Raw genomic sequence first — 21,192 nt, 5'->3', positions numbered from 1 at the left:
TCTCAATGATTTTGCACCTATGCATTAAGATACAATTCATTATTGAAATGCATATTATTCTGTATAACTTTGTCCTTGAGTTATTTAAAATAATACATTTTAATGCTAAACAACTTGAAATAATACTGAAGTAAAAAAATGTACCAAATGATTTCTTGTCTAATATTCTGATTGCCTGTGGGTCTCCACTCTCCTCCACCTTGGTCTTAGTCCCGTTTGTGCTGCTCTATTGGGAATAAAATGCTGGAAATATCACTGGTGTGTGACATGTAACACAGAATAATATTTTCACAAGATTTTAGATTTATAGAACAAACGGGCCTTGTTCTATTTGATAGTTTGACAACAGGTTTTATTGTTTTGTCTTTTCTACACTCAGATATTTCTTTTGTCCATCACTCACCGGAGCAGCGCCTCTGCTGACACTTTGATAACTTGAACTGTAATTCTTCCCGTGGGTTTAATATATTAACATTAACATTCACGCACATCCAGTGAGAGACTGACACCCAGACTGTTTGTCACAGAATATTGGGTTCAAAAACTTTGGGAAGCACATCGTTTTACTTTGCTCTCAACTCACATCCATCCATGACATAAACACATCCTCCCCTTCACTGTGATCCTTTTCATTTTTGAATCATATTGAAGGTTTTACTGCCACAGAGACCCTGAACACATCATACAGGACAAACAGTGTTTCTCTGGTGGCTGCAAAACTCAGTCATAACTCACAGTGTGTTTGCTCACGCTCAGCACTCATTTGCACTTCAAAACCAGGAACACTGATAAAGTGATGTTTAATGTTCAGTGTCCTTCGTAGACTCTGTGGTGAAAGTCTCTTTATCGGCCTGCCGTCAGTGAGGTCAAAGGTTAGTCAAGCTTCACTAGCACCTGATTTTAGAACGCAGGTGTTTTGTTCCACAGGAGCTTTAATCCAACAAACCACAAAGTCATCCTACAGTCTCAGTCTCAGATGTGTGGGCAGCTGCAGCTGATCTTCTTTAAACGATCACATGAAAATATTCAGATGTGATGAAAGCTCAGGTTTTATCTGTTCTTATTTCGGATGGTTGCCTTTATTACCTAAGAAATGTATAAAAAAACAAATTTTCCTTAAACTCACATATGCAAGGATCTAGTGATTTATTTTTATTAATGTCAAGACTTCTTCCTGCCAGCGTGTTTTCATCATACTGCTGATCCACTGAGATCAACACAGCTGTACATCCAAGTCTGTGCTTCGGTTTTGGTGTTGAAACGTCTCTTTTTTTATTAGTCTGTCACTAATTAGCAGGTAAGCAGATTAACAGATGTGATCACATCTGGCTCCAAAATGAGGCTGAGGTCGAACTGCTTACGTGGAAGCTTCAACAGAGAGACATCAGTGACATCAGGGGGCGTCAGCCGTTCTTTTTTTTCCATTTCATCTCCTGTTTCCTGTTAACACTTGTCTAAAGCTATTAAAGGCTTTTAAAATATACAATTTCTGTCAAAGAACTTTGTGCTGAAGCCTCGATTAGAAATCACAGATATGAAAAGTGTCGCGTTAGTTTCAGTCACGTGACCGAGGAACCTGTTTTCATTCGTGTGCACTCGTACTCGTGTAAACATATGATTTTGCTTTCTTACTGAGCTTGAAGAAAACGCTTTAATTTTAATGTGCAGAGCAGATGGAAGGAAGGTAATTATGATGTCACACCTGTCTCCAGTTCAGCTATTTGTACAATTTGATTTCTGTGATTCCTGTGAACAAACGAACTAACTCTGCATGAAGAGGTGAAAATTGGCTCTGGTGAACTCCTGATGGATGGTCTCCAACAGGATGTCATCGTCTTGTCCTCCACCCATCCCTCCTTCTCTCTTCCCTCCTCCGGCTGTCATTCGGGTAGACGGGGGCGGCTGGAGCTCAGGCGTGTAGGTGAAACTGTAGGAGGTGCGGTAAATCAGTCCATCCAGTCGGACGAGAGACAGAGGGACGGTGATGACGCGCCGCAGACAGCGCCAGCCGTCGCTGAAAACCGAAACATCGGGAACGACGCAGAGCAGAGATTTGGGAGACCTGTGAGGAAAAACAAGGACATGAAAGTCAGAGCTGTGGTCTGGAAAATAAATGAGAAGACAAACTTCGAAAGTTGCTGACTGCTGTAAAGATGTAAGGAGCAGGACGTCACTGGAAGCACCAAATGATCTGATCAAATATAAAACAGATAAAGTGAAGACCTTTAAAGAGTTTTTAAAGACATTAAACTTAAAATGTAACTCATCTGTATGAACTGTGTTGTAGAAAGATGCAAAAAGAAAAATAAATACAGTAAAAGGTATAAAAATGTGACAGAAAAAGAAAAGAAAGAAAAAATGCAAATGTGGCATTTTTCTATACCTAATACTTCTTCAGTTTCTCCTTTCTGAGAATTTGAATGAAGCTGTTTAAGTTAATGAGTATAAACTAAACATAAACGTGTGGCTGGTACGAGGTCTGAGCAGACAGCAGACACTGTGAATGCCCTTTTATAAAATATTTTATTTGAACCTATATTGCGCCTCTGGTTGGCCTGGCAGGGAGGGATCATGTTCCTAATTGGCTGCAGCTTCTTGCACAAACAGCACATTGTGGACGGCTGTTCTTCACACACGCTGCTGCAGAGCCTCGCGGTGAGCCGCTCTCACTGTGACCCTGACTTACGATGCCTCAGCACTTCAGGTGTGGGATCTGAGGTGGATCCTGACTTCAGAGGCCTGTTTTACTTCGGTTTGGTCACATGAGATTCTCTGAGAGCACGGCTGGATGTCAAGTTTCTGTGATGCCCGTCTGTAAATTACAGACGCCCACATAAGAGTTAGAGGGAGGATTGTTCCCTGTGAGCCAAGCTGAGTTCCTCCTACTGATGTTTGGTTATAACATAAACCTCTTTATACATCGCTCTGGTCCAGGCTTGGCTCGGACTATCAGGGCGGATGAATACGGGTAAAGAGGAGACTTTTTTACATTGATGTCATAACTTTCAAAAATGCTTCCAGTTAAAGTTGCTGAAAAAAAATGCCCATCATATTTTCCCAGAGTCCTGAATTTTATCCTTGAAAAAAATATGGTGCATTTTTCTATTTTTAACAAAAACAAATGTTTTAGAAAATCCTCAACAAACTGCGAAAAATCCCTCTAGCTGTGAGAAGCTCCGCCCCCTGCAGGGGCCATGTAAATTTAACAGGTTAAGTTTTTAGGTAAAAGGCACCATGTGACACTATTTTCCAGCTTTATATTTCGATCCTGCTGAAGCAGCTTTCCATGATTCAAAGCTGAAAACGACTCGTGATTGCTCGCTCACTTGTACATGGTCTCTGCTTCGCCGTTGCCGAACCAGACTTTGAGATGAGGAGTGAAGTTTTCTCCGTGAATTTCCAGCATGGCGACGTGCCCTCCACCGTTCACCTGCAGGAAGAAAAAAGGAACTCTGGATCTCCTTGTTTTGACTGAGTGGTTTGCTCCATTTCTAGCTAACAGCACATTTAGGATTTTATAAAAATATTATAAAACACATGAGAACCACACAATGTGATGGTTTGTCTTGGCACTTCACCTCTAACCCAGTGACAACAGGAAATGGGCTAACTGGTGTCGTGATACAAGCTAGACCCTGATTGAAGGTGAACTCTACGACTTCCACCCCGATGATGGTCCAGCAGGACCCGTCATTCAGCACCACTTTGCTGGGATCTCTGACGCTGAACGGGGCCTGAAGGGAAGAAAAAGATAGAGGAGATGGTTAAAAGGAAGAAACATGTCAACAGGACAAACGTGAAGGTGTCAACTGGAAGAAATAAACACAGGCAGGTGGAGGACGAATCAAAAACAAAGGCTGGGAAAGAGAAGAGAACCTGGTACTCTATGATGGCGTCGTTGGTTAGACACAGATAGGCGTGAGGGTTGTCTCTGAACTGAAAGGCGCACTTGTGGAGCTGAGAAACGGGCTCGTCCACGTCTAAGATGGCGTGCTGCTTGTTGACCTTTCGGATCACCTGAAGATGAAGAACTTTAGCTTAGAATCGATTTATGAATAATTAAAATATTTCCCCAATAATAACAACTTAACTGTTAGAAAAAAAAAAGGTGCTATCAGGCATGATTTGGAGGGTCACTGTTTATCTGTTCTAGCAGCTCTTTGAGGCTAATGTGAAATGCAGTTCACATTTGTTTTAGTTGGAGCCAGTTCGCCTGTTTATGTGTGTAAATAAAAATGCATTGCAATAATTTAATTATAAGTCACTGAATTTACAAATAGGTTAAAAACTTTGGTTTATTACAAATGCTAAATACACTGAAACTCAGTGTGCTGATAGAAGAAAAAACAAAGGAAATGAGAGTTTTTAAATATAGAAAAATTTTAAAAAAGTTTAAATGATGCTTTTGTTTGGATTTTGCAGGTGGAGAATTTGAATTTGCTGTCAGGACACTGCAGCTGTGGGAGGATCACAGCTCGAGGCGGTGCGTCTGATTGTGCTTATGGACAGTTTCTAGATATAAAAGGGCTTAATCATCACTTTACAAAGATTTTAACATATTCACACATCCTACTGTGGTCTTATATAACTGTATATTATTCCCAGGTATTATTGCTGAGGGTAATAAAAACATAAATCTGTCTAATACATCTACAATAACAGTTTTTTTTTTTAGATCTGTTGAAGAAGAAATACCACGGGCTTCTAAAAACCATCCAAATATATCATCTCACAGATGTAGTCAGAGATCAGGAGAGTAAAAATAAACAGTGAGCAGCTGTCTGAGATAACACAACCAGCAGAAACTGAGCGATTCGGGTTTTAAAAGATGTACAAACGTCATCCAGGTGTATCTGTGGAGGTTGGACACTGAATTAACTGTGGTGTTTTCTGGCGCCGAGTCCAAACCTCAGTATTAAGACACTTAAATGTACCCTAAACTGCACCACACACACAATCTGAAACACTTTGTTCTCGTGCTGCTGAGCGTTTTGTCTTCACCTCTCCGGTCGCTGAACGCCGACCACGACCGCCACAGTCCAACGCCAGCTTTCTCTGTCTTTAAACAAACCGGCTGCAATAGGCCTCAACTACAAAAACATATAGAGGTGTAGTGTGCGGGTATACCCTCACCAATTACCAGCAGGCCAGCAGCTCAGGGTGTTATGACAGCAGTTTAGGAAGTACAGAGAAAGGGTGTGCTCAGTGAAATGTGACGGACTGCAGTGCAGACGTTTGTCTAAGAACAGCTCAAACTGTAAGGATATCTGTGGGATTAGCAGCTTATGTAACACCTGCACAGACACACATCTGGAAGTCATTCAGTATTGAGCAGCGATTATACCTTAACTGATTTTATGGTCAAATAATTAGTGCAGAGCGCACCCATTTCCCCACTAATTTCCAGCTATAGATGGTTATAAAGAGCTTCTTTTGTTGATAAGATATTGAAACGTCAACATTGATTAATCCAACTTACTTCCAGGAATCTGGTGTCTCGCTAACAAACACTTCAGCAGTGTGTCTGCTTTGGGATTTAAAGATTCTTAGTAAACTAGCAGGATTTTCCCAAATCTCGTGGTTATTGTTTTAATATCCTGAGATGAGCTCAGAGAATTTCATCCGAGACTTCTGAATTTACAGGGTTGTTTAATCTCAGTGGTCGATTGTTTCATGTATATCAGCCAAACTAGAAACTAGATTTAGGAACATAAACTGTGGCTAATCTGGAAAACACTCCATGTTTCCACCAGAAAAAACTATTTACTGCCCCAAATTTGGAACTAATGACACCTGTGGCTGTGGGAGGGGCTATTCCTAGAAATTTCCTAATGTTTTACAGACGCACACCTGAGATCCAGTCTGACACAATTTTCTTTTCACAGAAAAAAATAAATAAAAATCATTTGATTCTCCATTTTGTAGAAATGTGGCATGGTTAGAAAAAAGGCATTAAAGGGTATCTGGTATTTCTATCATGTTTATTACAAGATTTGTAATCTTTTCGAGCTTTGTTATTTATTATTATGAGGTTTGTTTCCATCATCTCACTGTGTCGTCCTCTGCAGCTGTTTAATGACACTGACTACAGCAGAGGTTTTCAAAGCTTTGGCTGAGTGCAGATAAAATTCACTGGAATACCAGTGAGGGCACATATGGTGGACAATACAAGGTATGCACTATTCACATACGCTGTGTGTGTGTGCGTGTGTGTGTGTGTGTGTGTGTGTGTGTGTGTGTGTGTGTGTGTGTGTGTTACCATGGGTGGCAGAGCTGCTCCAGACTCGGTGCACACTAGCTGGACCACACAGCCGTAACAGATGAAGCCTTCGCTCAGCACAAAGCCTCCTTGCTCAGCACACTGGTCATCTACTACATGCACGCGCACACACACACACACACACACACACACACACACACACACACACACACACACACACACACACACACACACACACACACACAACTATGCATGAATATTCATATTCCTTCCACTGCAGCACACACACACACTGACGGTTAATTTCTGCACATTTTCAGCTTTAGTACATTTTTTCCTTACATGACTTTTCTGCTAACAGAGGACAAACAGACCGTCGGTGTGCGTGATCGAAGAGAGGACCAAGTGCTGATGGATGAATGACTGAGGTTTGGGTTTTGGTGGTGGGAGGTCCGTGCACACAGGGCACTGTGTTAAATAAATAACCTCACAGATCTTTAAATGGACTCTTCTAGACTTTACTGAGGAAAACCGCTTGCACAGTGACTGTATTTATGCAGGATGGCTGCAGGGCGAGAAGACACGTCTGCTGACTGGAGGATACACGTTTGACACCATCACAGACAAATCAGAGCCTGTTTTCATAGGTGCCATTTGATTTCTCACACACAGGACACCGCACGAATCCTTCCACATGCTGTGTTCCTACTTTTCTGTTTGGTTTAGGTGAGGATGCTGGAAGAATAAAGCATCCAAAAGACACCACGAGGACCACGGGTGTAGGTTCTGTTTGGGGACACCAGCAGACACACTTCCTGCCTATTGAATTTGTATACAACAATTTCTACCTTACATGCATCAATTTATAGAAGAGAAATGGGCAACATAACCCAGTAAGAGCTCTAAGCTATTCTGTGTTGCTCAACATAATTATTCTCCACATTGTTCATTCAATGCACTCATTTTACTGAGTGTGACTACAAACAAGAAGCTCAGGCAGTATAACTGTGCTAACATCCTTCATATTACAGTTTGAGGGTAAACGGCAGTTTTATGGGATGTCTGTGTTCTACATCTATGTTTTTCAGTTAAAGTCAAACTGTTAAATCATAAACTGAAAACATTATGACCTTCCCTGTATCCAAAGCATGTGTTTGTGTGTGAATACAAAGCTTTGAATCTACTGTACTGTTTGCACACAAGCGGTGACACATGCTGACACGGACACACACACACACTTACCCATGGTGATGGTGAAGGCCGTCCAGTGTCTGGCGCTCGCTATGAAAGCTCCTCTGTCCACCGAGAGGTAACGAGTGCTGACGGTCTGAGAGCGTAAACGGTTAAACAAAGCCACCCTGGAGCAGGATGAGATACACACTGCAGACACACACACACACACACACACACACACACACACACACACACACACACACACACACACACACACACAGTTAGTGGGATTTAAAGGATGTTTGTGTGGGACAGTCTGAAATTTAACCATTTTGAAAATAAGAAATAAACACAAACAAGCTCTGGTGGCTTGGTGACAGTCATGTGATGGAAACTGATTTTAATCAAACATTTTATTTTATTTTTTTTAAATATCCTGGTGCGTAAATATATTTAGCATAAATAAATCTCTGAGCATCGTGTTTCCTGTGAGCCTTTTATCAAATGACAGCTGGTAAAATGATAGACAATTGTCTCAGTGTGTGTGATGAAGGACAAGTGATGAGCATTTAGTGCAGGTCCACATAAAGTGAGCCCACTGGGAACCTGTGAGGCACAAACATGCACACATGTGTGTTTCCATCACACGTGTGCTCAGGCTTCACAGCAGCTCAGCACTGTGGCATCACAGCAAGAGGATTCCTGATTTGGTCCTTCAGTGAGGAGGTTGCATGTTCTCCCTGCGTCTCTGCATGTTCTGGTTTTCAGGTTAACTCCAGTGTATCAGCACAGGCTGAACTAAGTCACACGAGACCACTGAGACCATCTGTGTTAAACGTTGTCATTCTGTTTGTCCTTCCCTGATCTCATCTCAGGATAATAAAACAACAGCAATAATAATTTACTGAGGATCTGTGTTTAAACTCAACTCAAGTCAATCTGTGCGCACCACAGAGTGTCATCCCAGGATGAATGCAGGGAATCCTGAATCTATGTGAGGACCATGACTCCCACCCTAACATTAACCATCAAACTTAAAGGCTTCTTCATAGTTTCCATCTTAATGTCTGCAACGATTCACATGATGCAAACGTCATCAAACAGGCCAAAACACAGAGACAGTTAAATCAACACATTTCCCCCCTTTTGTTTCTGAATGAAATCCTTTTCCATAATTTTACTCAATTTCGGTTTCCTTTGATTCATTTTCAGTTTATTTAGGCTCTTTGCTTTTTGTTGTTTTTGCTCATTTTTTTTTCTTTTTTTTACTGTATTTGTCACCAAGGAGACCAAAATAGTAAAAATCATACTAATGTCTAATTGCTAAAGAAATGACAACAGACCTCCAAAGCAAAACAAACACAAATATCCATCTCAGGTGATGTGAGACCTTTTCAAATGTTCATTTCTGCCACTTATCCTCAGTTTAAAAATAAATGGAAATCCCTGATTTGTTGGATTAAAAGTGGAATAAACCCACGATCAGCGTTCTTCATGGACTGTCTCTTCTGGGAGGGTTTGGAGATGACTTTGATCATCCGGCTCTGGAAAGAACCCACTTCCTGTCTGTTGTTCAAGAAGAGGCGCAGCAGCAAGCAGAAATGCTTCCTCTTGTCCTGATCAGAGATGAACAGCGACTTGGCGCAAGCGAACATCTGCTGACGAGACACACAGACAGCATGAGTGTGAGACTTATTACACTTCACATAATCAGACGCAGAGGAGGAAACTCTTCAGGAATGTTGTTTTTCATAAATAACTTTAATTGAAATAAACTTTTTCTGGTTATTTTTTTTCTGCTTTTCTCAGCATTTGAAGCTCGGCTGATAGGTCGTACAGTAATAAAGACAAAGCACGTCTGTTTCTCCATCAGTCGGTAAATAAGCGAAAGGCCGGCACACGGGCAGCGTGTTTGCAGCCGTGCAGTTTTTCTATCAGACGCGACTGTTTGTTGAGTCAACAATGGCCTGAAATAAAAGGTTTAATGCTCGTGGCCGAGTAAACACACGCAGAGCTCAAACACAACAGTTCATACATCATCATTCACTTATCTGCTCACTTTCAGACAACCGCCTGAATGAAACTTATTCTAAGGACTCTTTTTACTCTTGTCACAGTGTAATATACATGTCATGTATCATATGTCGTAAAAAAAATTGTAGACTTTGCCTTTAATATGAGGTAGTTACAAAAAACCCCACAAATCAAAACAAAAGTATACGACGTGTACAGCTCGCTGTGAAAACACTGGTCGGTTGTTTAACGAGTGTAACAAACGATGTTTATGACAGCGACGTTAATAACTGTGTGTAAAACCGCAGAACTCTCAACAAAGCCGAGGTTTCATCACTGCTGCTTCTTTTCAGCCAAACCAACGTGGTGACAAAGAAAGTTCAGATGTGTGCTTATGGTTGTGAAAGGACCCATTTTAAATCAGTCCGTGACTATTTTCGTTCCTAAAACTGTACAGAGTCGTTTTGGTGCCTAAAATGAACCAAACAGCCGCTGAAAACACGAAAAAGATGAAATAAAAAGAAAGAATTTCTGAAACACATCAGACAACAACAACAGCTCCCTGTGTTATGTGTTTGACCCTGACCTCCACTCTGTATCTTGTGGCAGATGAAAACTTAAAGTGTTGTGTTTCTGATTTCTGCTTGTGCTGGTCACTAATCATGTCTGGCAGTTTTTTATGCACTTCACCTGTTTGGTGAGGCACTCTGGATATTTGGGGCTAAACGTCACATATTCCTGTGTGTGGATTATAGAAATGAGAACCAGAAGTGCAGAATGCAGGAAGCAGATTTCATTTAAAAAGTAAATGGCCTGTATTTGTATAGCGCTTTACTCGTCCCTAAGGACCCCAAAGCGCTTTACATATCCAGTCACCCACCCATTCACACACACATTCACACACTGGTGATGGCAAGCTACATTGTAGCCACAGCCACCCTGGGGCGCACTGACAGAGGCGAGGCTGCCGGACACTGGCGCCACCGGGCCCTCTGACCACCAGTAGGCAACGGGTGAAGTGTCTTGCCCAAGGACACAACGACCGAGACTGTCGGAGCCGGGGCTCGAACCGGCAACCTTCCGATTACAAGATGAACTGACAACTCTTGAGTCGCAGTTTTAGTGCTGATATTCAGCTCGATCCAAACTTAAAGAAACTCAGAATGTCGTTTGGCTTTCTGAGCGTTACAGATGATCACAGTGTTGCTCTGTGATGCTTTCACTCCAACACTCTTATTCCAAAGACACTCAGTGTACTTCTATTAAAAAAGGATTTTACATTAACTTGATGTGTGGAGCTGTCAGGTATATTCTGATTTTTTTACACTCTATTATCACGTTTTAGAGCCGTCACGTTACCAAACTTCACTTCCCAAAATCAAAATTTTAGTTAGATTTCACAGTGATGATCATTTGAGACATGTAAGACTGGAATGGTAACGGCAACAATTTTGGTCTAATTACTGTGTAACTTTGCATAATTAATTAAACTTTTGCGTATGGGTATTACTGACTTTGTATTAATATTTCAGTTTAATCATCAGCATCATTATAGCATCTCTGATCAGTTATGTCTGAAAATAATAAATTAATAAATTCTGCAAATCTTCAGAAAACTGTTCGGGACAAAGACGTGGATGGATGCAGATGGCTCGCTGGTGCCACCTCAGCCCCCATCAGTGAACACCTGGAGATGAATTGAGAGGATAACTAACGGGACAAGGGGGAGCGTAAGTCTCCGAAAATTAGTGTCTGTGTCACAAAAGGAATTTTCTGACCGGGAACGACTGTCGACATAAACAGAGGTTTGCTCACGGCCACCAGAGAGCTCTCACCCTGGAGTTTGGCTGTTCATCGAACACCAGTTTGAATGCGTCTGCCTGTGACTGGCTGGAGCTGTCCAGGCACATGTAACCACACACTCGATACACAGAGTCGCCATAACCGGCCGCTGGATGGAAAAGACAATGAGAAGGAAAAACAGCAGTGAGTGGAAGAATGTAAGACATAAAATTCACTCAAATTTTAATGTAAAGCTGACTATAATCATCTTTATGTACCTTTTAAATGGTCCTGCATGACTTTCCATCCATGGCCAGTGATGTAAACACAAGGAGGAGGGCAGAAGAACCTGGAGGTGATGCAGAAACAGTCAATGAAACAGCAGATTTTATCCAACTAAACCAGTTCACGTGCTCATGATTTCACTAATCTCTACATTAAGATTTTCTTCTTCTGTTCATTCATCTGTTAAAATCAGGTGAGTCTCGTGTGTATTACAGGTATTACAAAACGTTTCTCTGCCTTAAACATCACGGGCAACAAACTCAGTCTCACTAATGGGAAATACTGTGAAATGTAAATCACATGACTGGTCAGACAAATAAAGCTTTCTTTGATTTATTCAAATGCATGTCCTGCTCAACATAAAGCAAGTTTAATTATAAGAAACTTGTTTGTTCACAACTCTAACTGTCGTGCATAATAATGGTTAAAGAAGGTGAACGTGCAGCCAGTTCACATCAGCCTTATTCAGCTGCATGAATATGACAGCTCAGGGCAGTTACAGGACACACAGAAGAACAAATTACATCATGAATAATAATCTTCAAAAGAATATTGCAGGACAGAATATGACATTAGAAAATCAAATAACAAAGGAGTTTTGATCATGCAAATTATCCTTAACACACAGCCTGGCTCTCATGAAACTGGCTGCACATAAAAAACTGCAAATAAACTTTGCAGTTTCTCAAAAACTCAAAAGTATATTCACCTTCCTCTACTTCAAGTCTTTAATCTCATCTTTAATTTTAGTTTTGTGTGCCAGTTGCTAGCTGTAGCTAGAGGTGGTTTGTTATTAAGTTTCCACCAAATGTCAAATATGTTGCAGATTTCTTATTCATTTCCTGCTTTCTGTGACTTCATGTGTAAGCAAACAGGATTTCTTTGGGGTTTGGGTCCAAAAGAAATCATCTGTTGTTCTCGAGGAAATCATTTTATCACTGTTTTATGACATTTTGTGGATCTGTGTAGATATTAAAGTAACTGCCAAATAAACTTGGAAATCTGAGCCTGTCCCTCAGATCAGTCAGACGAATCTGTTTGTTAGAAAAAGATTTCTGTGTTGGGTTTAATAAAATGTGTTAATGCTGCAAGTTTATTTGTGTAATGTCTTGATGCATGCTCAATCATCATCATCATTGATCAATGAGATTAATGCACGCAGATTAATGATCATAAACTGACCTCACAGCCCATTGTTTATTCATGCGCCTAGTTTCAGTCATTGTGCAAATAAACTGTTTATAAAGTTGGGGAAACCTGCAGTCAGCTGAGACTGAAGAAGTCACCTGGATGAGTGACGAAACGTTTCTCCCACTGAAAACGTTACGTCCAGATGAACAGAATCAACTGTTTTTGGATTATTTGTGTAATCTATTTTATTTCTATAAAATCATCACCACACCTTTTCTCATTGCCGTAGGACTTCTGAGCGACCTTGGCGTGCAGGATGGTGACACTCTGGTCTGCGTGGGCTTCTCGTCCTAGATCTGCTGATGTTCCCAGTAACTGACAGCCTTGAAACCCTGAGTTCAGTCTCCTGATTGGACGACAAGGATGTTTGTCACAAAGAAACGCAAAAAACAACACATAGTGTGTTTGTGAGGAAAAGCCAAGATTCTGATGGTGCTCAACAGAAAAACTATGCATAAAAGTGTTGATGGAGGTGCAAATGTTTGTGCAAATTTTATGACATAAAATAACTCAGCAGTTGTTAGTTTATCTACAAGTGTGAACATCACTGTAGCACTTTAGGAAAAATCAGGGGTCACAAATATTCATAATACAGGAATGACCAGTGCTCCAAAACATCTTCCATCACCATCATCGTCTGACTTTAAATCAGGCCCGTTTCTAAACTGTGTGATGTCTGCAGCATCTCAGCCCAGTTTGGTGTTTTTCACAGAAAGTAAATGTGTGCAACGAGACTCCGTTTCAGGCAGACAGCTCACTGCCATCATAAACGAACACATGGACGTGGTTAAAGTGGTGAAAACCTGCTCGTTCCCTTAAAAAAACAAAGCTGAGTGACACATGAATGAAGCAGACTAGAGTTTTACCACCATGTTATCAAGAAACGAATCCCACTGTAGTTTGAATTACACTTTTTTTCATGTTCCCACAAAGTAGCTCAGACTAAGCACACAATTATCATCAGCAGACACTCCATCCATCTTTAGAAGAGACTCAACAGCAGCAGATATAAATACAGGCAAGCCAAAGATGGGATAACAGTGTTGTTAGAGACTCATTAAAACATGGAACAGTTCTTTTTATAGCTGGAAAACATTCGCCTGTTTCTACCAGCACAGAGAGAAAAGACAGGAGACGCAGTAATGTCACATTTTCACAAATTTAAGTTTCAGATACAGACTCGGGACCAAATGAAAGCAAAATAATCCTGTCTGATCAGAACTAGTTAACTTACAGGTTACTCGTACAAAAATAGCATGTTAATACACATATGCTGATGCATATACATGCAGTTTATTATTCAATTCATGCTACTTTATATGCAGTTTAGATTTACAGTTTAGATCTATGGTTGCTTTTCTTTGTTGATCACTTGACTTCTGCATTCATGCTTATTTCATTTCTTCTTCTGGCCTCTGGTTTTTTCTTGTTTCATTTTGTTCCACAGAGCATCTTTGCTCATGTCTGGATCCATATTTTTCATTTTTTAGTAGATTTACATGTTCACAGTTAAAACAGTCAAAAGGATAAAACTTTTAGAACAGGGTGGACTCCTTGTACATACCCTGACCTCACTATTCAAAACTTGGGCCATGTTTAATATGAACATACGCCAACGGAGATATATGGATGTGTATGCATGTTTGGTTTTTCTTGCAAATAAAGAGAAACATTATTCAAATATAGGCAGAACTTAAAAGCTATTGTTTAATCACATTATTTGTTTCATGTATTGTTCATTTTCTCCTCTGATTGACATTTAATTTAAAGAAAAAACCCTCAAAGTCTTATTTCCAGTCATTAAATTTTAGATATTTCATGTTTTGACAGCAGGTAAGTGAACAGCAGGTGAGCCACTGCCAGAACAAAACTAGACTAAGTGGACAAAAGATTCCTGAAGCACAAATACAGACTTGGGTTTTCTGAATGGACATTTAGTATTTGATATTATGTTTCCACTTGCTGGGTCTTTTGTAATTACAAGACAACAAAGCAGTGCTTTAATCAAATAAAGGCTTTACACTTAGATTTTAATGCTTTTATTAGTCCCACAATTTCCCCTTGTGGGACTAATAAAGGTATCTTATCTTATCTTTTTCTATTCATTTAATCCTGAGTTTGAGCAGGTTATTTACAACCTTTTTACTTTGTAAAGTGTTCATTACTTCTGTTAACGCGGCCTCCTTCTGTGTGATTAGATTTTAAATGCTGAGCTGAACAGCAGGCAAAAGGCTGAAAGAACAAGCTGACTGACCCCGTGTTGCTCTGCTAACAATAGCGCCTGTCACATTAGCTGTGTTTTCTCCCCGCTGTAGCGATGTAATGAGGAGCCAGACACAGAGTTACGACCCCGGGGCCTGGAGTCTGGAATGCTACTCCTAATGAAGACTATTGACACGAGAGGAGGAGAGGAGGAGAGGAGGAAGACAAGGGAATAAGGAAGGACTCAAAAGACAGCTGAATTATGTAAGTGGTTAAAAATCAACCTGCTGCGGTTTCCTGTGGCAGCCACCAAGTTCTCACACAAATTTAAGGTAACAGCAAATACTTTCCATTCACAACTATTATCTGGATATTAAGATATTAAAAAAGTAGAGAAACTGAGAGTGACTAAAGTCCCAAACAGAGATGGCACAGTGGATGTTTGAGCTTCACATGCAGACTTTTGACTCTTCAGTACAGAAACATGACTTCAAGCTTTAAGTAGAAAGAAATTCATGTTTTAACAACTCATAAGAAATATTTCCAATCCTATTATGGCAAACAACAAACTTTAACTCAGTTCTATTACAATAACTCTAAAATCACAAAAAATGGGAAAAAAAAGTATCACTTCTCTTTCTTATGGTTTATATTATTTTTGAAGCCCTCAAACTGTTACTGAGCACAGAAAGCATTTAGCAAATATATTATTTGTGCACTTAGAAAAGTCACCAAGGATACAAGTCCTTCTATAATCTCGACCCTGATGATGACACATGTATTCAGACCAGCTGGTCTCCATAAGGGCGAGCGCCTGCTTGGCCAGCTGTACTGAACATCAGATCCTACTAACGCCTCTCTCCACGGGTCAGGGTTCAGACTTGAATGGCTGTGTGTGTCTTCACCAGTATGTAGTTTAAATTAGACCTTCACATTTTCACAGGTCAAAGGGCAGGCGTCAGGAGCGCAGGGCTCCTGGTATTTCACACCAGGAACACAGAATGAACTGAAGAAGGACGGGGGGAGGGGTGGACAGAAATACACTTGCATCTACATCTTCTGCTCCAGATGTTGTTCTAGCACACAAGTATTTGAAAGTTTAAAATCACTACAATTACTGGGTTTGTTAGTATGATGAACTCAACAGGTGTCTGGGCCCTAAAATCCACAAGTGGAAGAAAAGTTTTTTAAATTAGAAGTTTTACAACCTTCAGAGAATTTAGATCCAAGCTGGTGAGGAGCAGGAGGTTGATGAAGAATAAAGTGTATTTCTCGACTGGTTGTGAGTGGCTGCTGGAGTTTCGAGCTTGCAGCTATTGTTTGGTGAAAGTGGTCACATAGAAAGGACTGCACCTAAACCCTCTATGTGATTGCTGGGTTCGAGCAGATTGCCCAGGTCAGTTGTAGTTTGCATGGAAGTGTCGACTTGTCTGCAAAAACTCAATATTTACACTGTGGGCTGCAGTAAAACCTAAAAAAGTGGGACGCAAACTGAAAACAGAAAACATTTACCTTTAAAATACAAGCTGAACCTTACTGACATGTTTACTTTGAAGGCAAACAGTGTTTGCAGACAAGTTGGGGTCTTCCATGCAAACCACCGGGAGGTTTTTGGTACATCATGTGAAACCTCTTTGTGACCAGTTTTATTCTAGAAACTGCCAGCAACCTCCTACAACCGCATACCAACTGGTTGCAGAATGCATGGTTTCCTAGCAACTGGTGATTACCAGGTTGGTCTCTGATCGATCTCTAGGTCTGCATGGGGCTTGCCAGAAACCTTCAGTAACCACCTGCAACTGTTTGGGATAATACTCATTTTCCCCTTATGACCAGTGGCTGCCAGATGGTCGCCTGTGTGACTGGGGCCTTTCTGAACTACTGGGAATTGTTGGTTGCTGTAGTTTGGACACCAGTGTGTGATTTGTGGGCTGACTGGTCTAGGATACGATTATGGGATAAGATGTTGCTTCAACCAAAACAGAAGTGGAGCTCCAAGCCATAGACAGTATATAAAAGATGGCTGTAGCTTTTAAGTCTGAAGCGTGACAGTGACGTGGAAATACCCTATAAAGCAGCTTTCTTTCTGATGACCAGCAGGGGGCGACCATTCTGTTTGCAAAGTAAAGTCCAGCTGTATAAGGGTTTATGTAGAAATGCTTCCTGCAACTCCCAAATAAAAAATGAGAATGAAGCATGCTTCAGGAAAGACCTCAGCACATCTGGGTTCACAAAACCAAGAAAGCAACAGCTTAAATGCACAGCTTTAAAACTGGACCTCAGTAACTAAGCTGCCATGCCAAGTTGGATACATCCATCTTTCATATACAGTCTATGCTCCAGTCTTAAGTTTTAAGTTTTCATAGCTAAATGCCAGAAAGACAGTAACACCCAATCAGATTATATGTTCAGGTCACACGACTTATTCATAAAAACAAATATCCTATCATGTGCAGGATTTTAACATAAATATCATAATTCAAACTGTTTTGGTTCGTCTGACATGAACAGTTCCTGCCACATGGGACTCGTTTTCTTTGGCCTCAAAACTGTTAATGTAATCACATTACTTTAGTAATGACATTAGAGTGAGAAAGCTGAACATTAGAGAGTCACTGATCAGTCACAAATTATCTGTAAAACACTTGATGAACTTTAGGAAGCAGAAACATTTGTGCGCTCGTGCGCCGTAGCAGGTCTCACCTCTCCAAACTTCTCCGCGCGCTCAACATTGTTCGGATTTCAAAGGCCGGGGGGCGGGGTCTCTACCTCCCCAAATACTTCTTGGCACTTTTATACCTCCTCACCATCACTGCACCACTTCATTCCAACAGTGAGTAAAACCGAGCGAAGGTCAGCGCGGCAGAAACACGAAGCTGACCTGAAACTTTTTCACGTCCACGCGCTCATTCCTCACCTCCTCTCCGAGACTTTGGGATAAACTCCAGCAAACCGTGACCTCACCTTTCCCGACCCGGGACACCCTGCGTGCGTGTGTTTCGGGACTTTTGTCGCGGAGGTCTGAGCACCCGGCTGGTTCTCCGTCTTACCTGTCCCATCCACCCGTCCGTGCTGCATCGTGTCCGGACGGCAGCGTCCCCAGGTGAGTCAGCGGGCTGATTGGGTCCGGGGACAGGGGAGGGGGGTATAACAGAGCGGTGTCTGCCTCGGGGAAGCCAGGTCGGTGCAGCAGTGTTTCTGAGAGGAAACGAAGTGTTAGATTGATTTCACAGTGATACTGTTTAAAGCAGAGATTAACACGATGAGTCAGATCACAGTGTCGCATCATTTAAACTTCATTTAACCGAGTGAAATAGGAGATGTGTGCAGGACAATGCGGTGCTTTGCAGCCTGCTTCAGGAGCAAAGGTATCCCAAAGCAGAAATCATCGAGTTCATCGTGTAATATGGTCACATGTGATATGTGTGCATGAAAGTTTTAACTGAATTGTCTTAATTTAATATCTGATTAATAATTTTAACCAGTTTTCAAGTAATCCAGTCAAACAGACTGGACTTTAAAATGCAACAATTCGCTGTTTTTCTTGATTAAAGTAAAAATCTTTAAATTTTAAACTAAAAAAATGGGCTCAGCTTCTGGGAGGAAAATAAAACTCAAAACTGAGTTATTCTGTGGCATTCAGAGAAAACAGTTAAGTTATTATTCACTGAAATGATCTGTGGATAAATTGTTAATGAAAATAATTGTTAGTCAAATGCCAACACAAGCAGTTTGTGACTGAGAGTTTCCAAAGAGGCCTTCAAAATTTAAGGAGCTTGGAAAAGCCTCTGAAAGTTGGATGTTGGATAAGGTCCAGTTTGGACATTATTATCAGTATTGATCATGATAATAATGCACTAATAAAGACAAGTTCTCACTGATGTTATTATGATTTTTGTACGGTTTTAGATGCAGTAAGTATTTACATTGAAGTGAAACAAATGATGAGTCAGTGAAATGAAGTGGAAAGATAATTAAAGGTCACTAAAAGCATCACATTTGAAAATAGATGTGAGTGTAAGACAGAGGGAAAGAGGCTTTGGGTTCACACTGGTTGCCTGGAGGTGATGCTTCAGGCAGTCAAAGCCACCATTCAGGGAGAGTCTGCTCGAGCACAGAGACGGGTCAGGGCTCACGTGGTTAAGTCAACACAGTCAGTCAGAGAGAAGCTTAATCATACAGCCATACAGGCAGGTGGACAGACTGGAGGTGACAGAGTCATGATACAGGCGCATGATCAGCGATGCCGTGTCTCTGGGAAACTTTAAACGGGTCAGCGGTGCAGGCGTGACTAAAGAGGGGCTCCTGGGCTATCAATGCAGCCATGGGTACAAATGACTGGGTACAAGGGGTCCACACCTCCTTTTTCTAGGGGAAAAAAGTGTGTGTCATTATGAATAATAATGCAGTGCTCAGTCTGGAACTCATTCAGCCAATAATTGCATGAATAGCTGCAGTTTTTCTTTATTTTTTCTTTTGCCTTTTGCATTTTTGAGAACTACTCAAGTGAATCAAAACAGAAATGCAATGAACTACAAATATATCCAGATATGTTTGTGAAAGAGTGGTAAAACGTTGTTAGTTAAACAGCTGTCAATGACTTTATTTGTTGTCTCACATGCTGACGAGATGAAAAAATGAACTTCTCTTTTGCACTAAATGCATAAAACCAAACATTGGTGAGTTTTTGTTTGTCCAAAGGTTTACGACACAGACTCAACCTAGACCTAAGTTTGTTTGTGTTTTAAATAAAAGGAGAGCTGGGACTGAGAAGCTGTTCTGCACAGCCACATTCAGACTTTCAGTCCTTTTGTATAACGGTATTATTCCCTGCATGCGATGCATTTAGAGGACACATACCCTGACAGGCTCTGTACTCCTAATAATCCTGCTGATGATAATCTACCCACCTGAGCCGCAGTCAGGTCTTCATATAACCGGGCTCAGGTCCGTTTATGTTCGCGGGCAGATGATAATAAAAGGCGGTGGAGGAAGTCGGGGTGTAATTCAAAGACAGGCAGGTAGTGAAACTGCTCGCAGTAGCAGACTTACATCTGGTTCTAATCTAAATCTAACAACAAGAAGTGCTGTGTTCATCTCAATATGGTCTCCAGCTGCCACTCAAACCCCAAACCGCCTACAGAACAACCGCAGCCTCTCCGCCCGTCTCCCTGTATACATCCAAACTGCTCTCTCTGATCTACATCCTTTCTTTCCCCTCACGCTCACTCTGGCTCTCTTTATGTTACACAAACATATGACCTCCATCTCTGTCCAGCTTTCTAATCTCTGAAGCTCAGAGCTGATGTGTTTTCCTCTCAGTGTGAGTCCAGCCTGTCAGTCAAACTGTGCGTCACAACTTCTGTCCTTTCTGTTTTTCCACATCTTGCTCTTTCACCTGCTGTTTTAATCTCAGTGCCTTCCTCTTAACATTGCATATGTTCAGTCATATTCACACTGACAGAACATAAAGTCAGTAGAAAACACTGCCATCCATTGATCTGTCTAAAAAGCAGACCTTTAATGAAAGTCTGTGTAGCAGGAATGTTTTTTACACCCTTTATTTGTTTACTGATTCGCCTCCTCAGATTTATCAAGTTTGTTTTTGTTCCCGTTCTATAAAATATTGCAGTTTTTTCCAAGCTGCTGGTGTGTGTTATATACCAGATGTCTTTGGCAGCTTTACACAACGCCGATAGAGAGACGAGGCTGTTTTTTGATGTGTAGCATTACTGTTGTGAAAGGAAGCAGTTTAGCCCACAGAACAATGATAACCACAGTTTATTAACACAACTGTGGACATTTAAGTTTTATCGTACTGAATGATGCATGCCTAATTCCATATCTGTGCACAGGCCACAGCCTTGAGGCTTCCCTCATTTCTTTATTTTTTGTTTCCAAAGGAGATTATCTTGTTTTTTTCAAGTTATCTGCAGCAAAACAATGTTTTTGTTTGTTAAGCCACTTATCTCTAAATGTTTTTATCTATTTTTTATTTATAAAAGAAAACATAAAAATGTGTTTTTGTATTAACAAGGTGATTACCAAAGAAATATTAGCCAGCAATTTGATATATCTCATCATAGTGTGCAGTGTATGCCTAAAACAAAAACCTGTCTGCTTCAGATGAACAGTGTCTGAAGTCATGTCCTTAAGAAACAGGAACAGAATCCAGCAAAGACCCAACAGAGAACCTGAGAAAAGCATCTGGATCTTTATTTGATCCATCTGCTATTCAAGCTTCAGCAGAAATGTTATCAGTGGAAAGACTGCTGAAGCCAATCTGAAGGAAGTGTGCCAGATTATATCAGAACATCTCTTCATAA

The 21,192-nt window shown here is 40.9% G+C and overlaps 2 protein-coding genes across 9 annotated transcripts in view; one reads left to right on the top strand and one right to left on the bottom strand.

Moving 5' to 3' along the window:
* Positions 1–226: 226 nt before the first annotated feature.
* Positions 227–17,698, bottom strand: rbpjl (recombination signal binding protein for immunoglobulin kappa J region-like). 4 transcript variants are annotated; one of them, XM_085407630.1, is made up of 11 exons: positions 17,570–17,698; positions 12,876–13,010; positions 11,467–11,537; positions 11,242–11,357; positions 8,874–9,051; positions 7,463–7,600; positions 6,260–6,369; positions 3,877–4,017; positions 3,579–3,734; positions 3,327–3,430; positions 227–2,062 (listed from the first exon to the last, which is right to left on the bottom strand). In XM_085407630.1, exons 1-11 carry the CDS (start codon positions 17,596–17,598, stop codon positions 1,762–1,764), a joined length of 1,479 nt encoding a protein of 492 aa, XP_085263756.1. In that variant the 5' UTR covers positions 17,599–17,698; the 3' UTR covers positions 227–1,761. The 4 variants fall into 4 exon arrangements, with proteins under 4 accessions (XP_085263756.1, XP_085263757.1, XP_085263754.1 ...); XM_085407631.1 differs by having other exon boundaries at positions 228–2,062; positions 8,874–9,048; XM_085407628.1 differs by having other exon boundaries at positions 230–2,062; positions 6,260–6,372.
* matn4 (matrilin 4) overlaps positions 17,694–21,192 on the top strand; it is a 29,959-nt gene continuing 26,460 nt past the window's right edge. For 4 of the 5 annotated variants that reach the window (XM_085407626.1, XM_085407627.1, XM_085407625.1 and 1 more), the window contains exon 1: positions 17,694–17,969. The gene's annotated coding sequence lies outside the window, so the exon portion shown is untranslated. The remainder of the gene's footprint in view (positions 17,970–21,192) is intronic. The other variant, XM_085407623.1, reaches the window with a different exon arrangement.

The sequence above is a fragment of the Rhamphochromis longiceps genome, linkage group LG5, assembly GCF_057381845.1.
Source record: "Rhamphochromis longiceps isolate RC_006_pf linkage group LG5, R_longiceps_female_GT1.1, whole genome shotgun sequence".
NCBI classification, from domain to species: domain Eukaryota; kingdom Metazoa; phylum Chordata; class Actinopteri; order Cichliformes; family Cichlidae; genus Rhamphochromis; species Rhamphochromis longiceps.
The sequence above is the reverse complement of the archived record's forward strand: the minus strand, read 5'-3'. Positions and strand labels throughout refer to the sequence as shown.

Coding starts and splice junctions, on each gene's coding strand:
- rbpjl (XM_085407628.1), bottom strand. CDS start 17,598: ATGTTGAGCGCGCGGAGAAGTTTGGAGAG. Junction 9,052..11,241: donor ATGAACAGCCAAACTCCAGG/GTGAGAGCTCTC, acceptor GTGTCTCGTCAG/CAGATGTTCGCTTGCGCCAA. Junction 3,431..3,578: donor CTGTTGTCACTGGGTTAGAG/GTGAAGTGCCAA, acceptor TTCTTCCTGCAG/GTGAACGGTGGAGGGCACGT.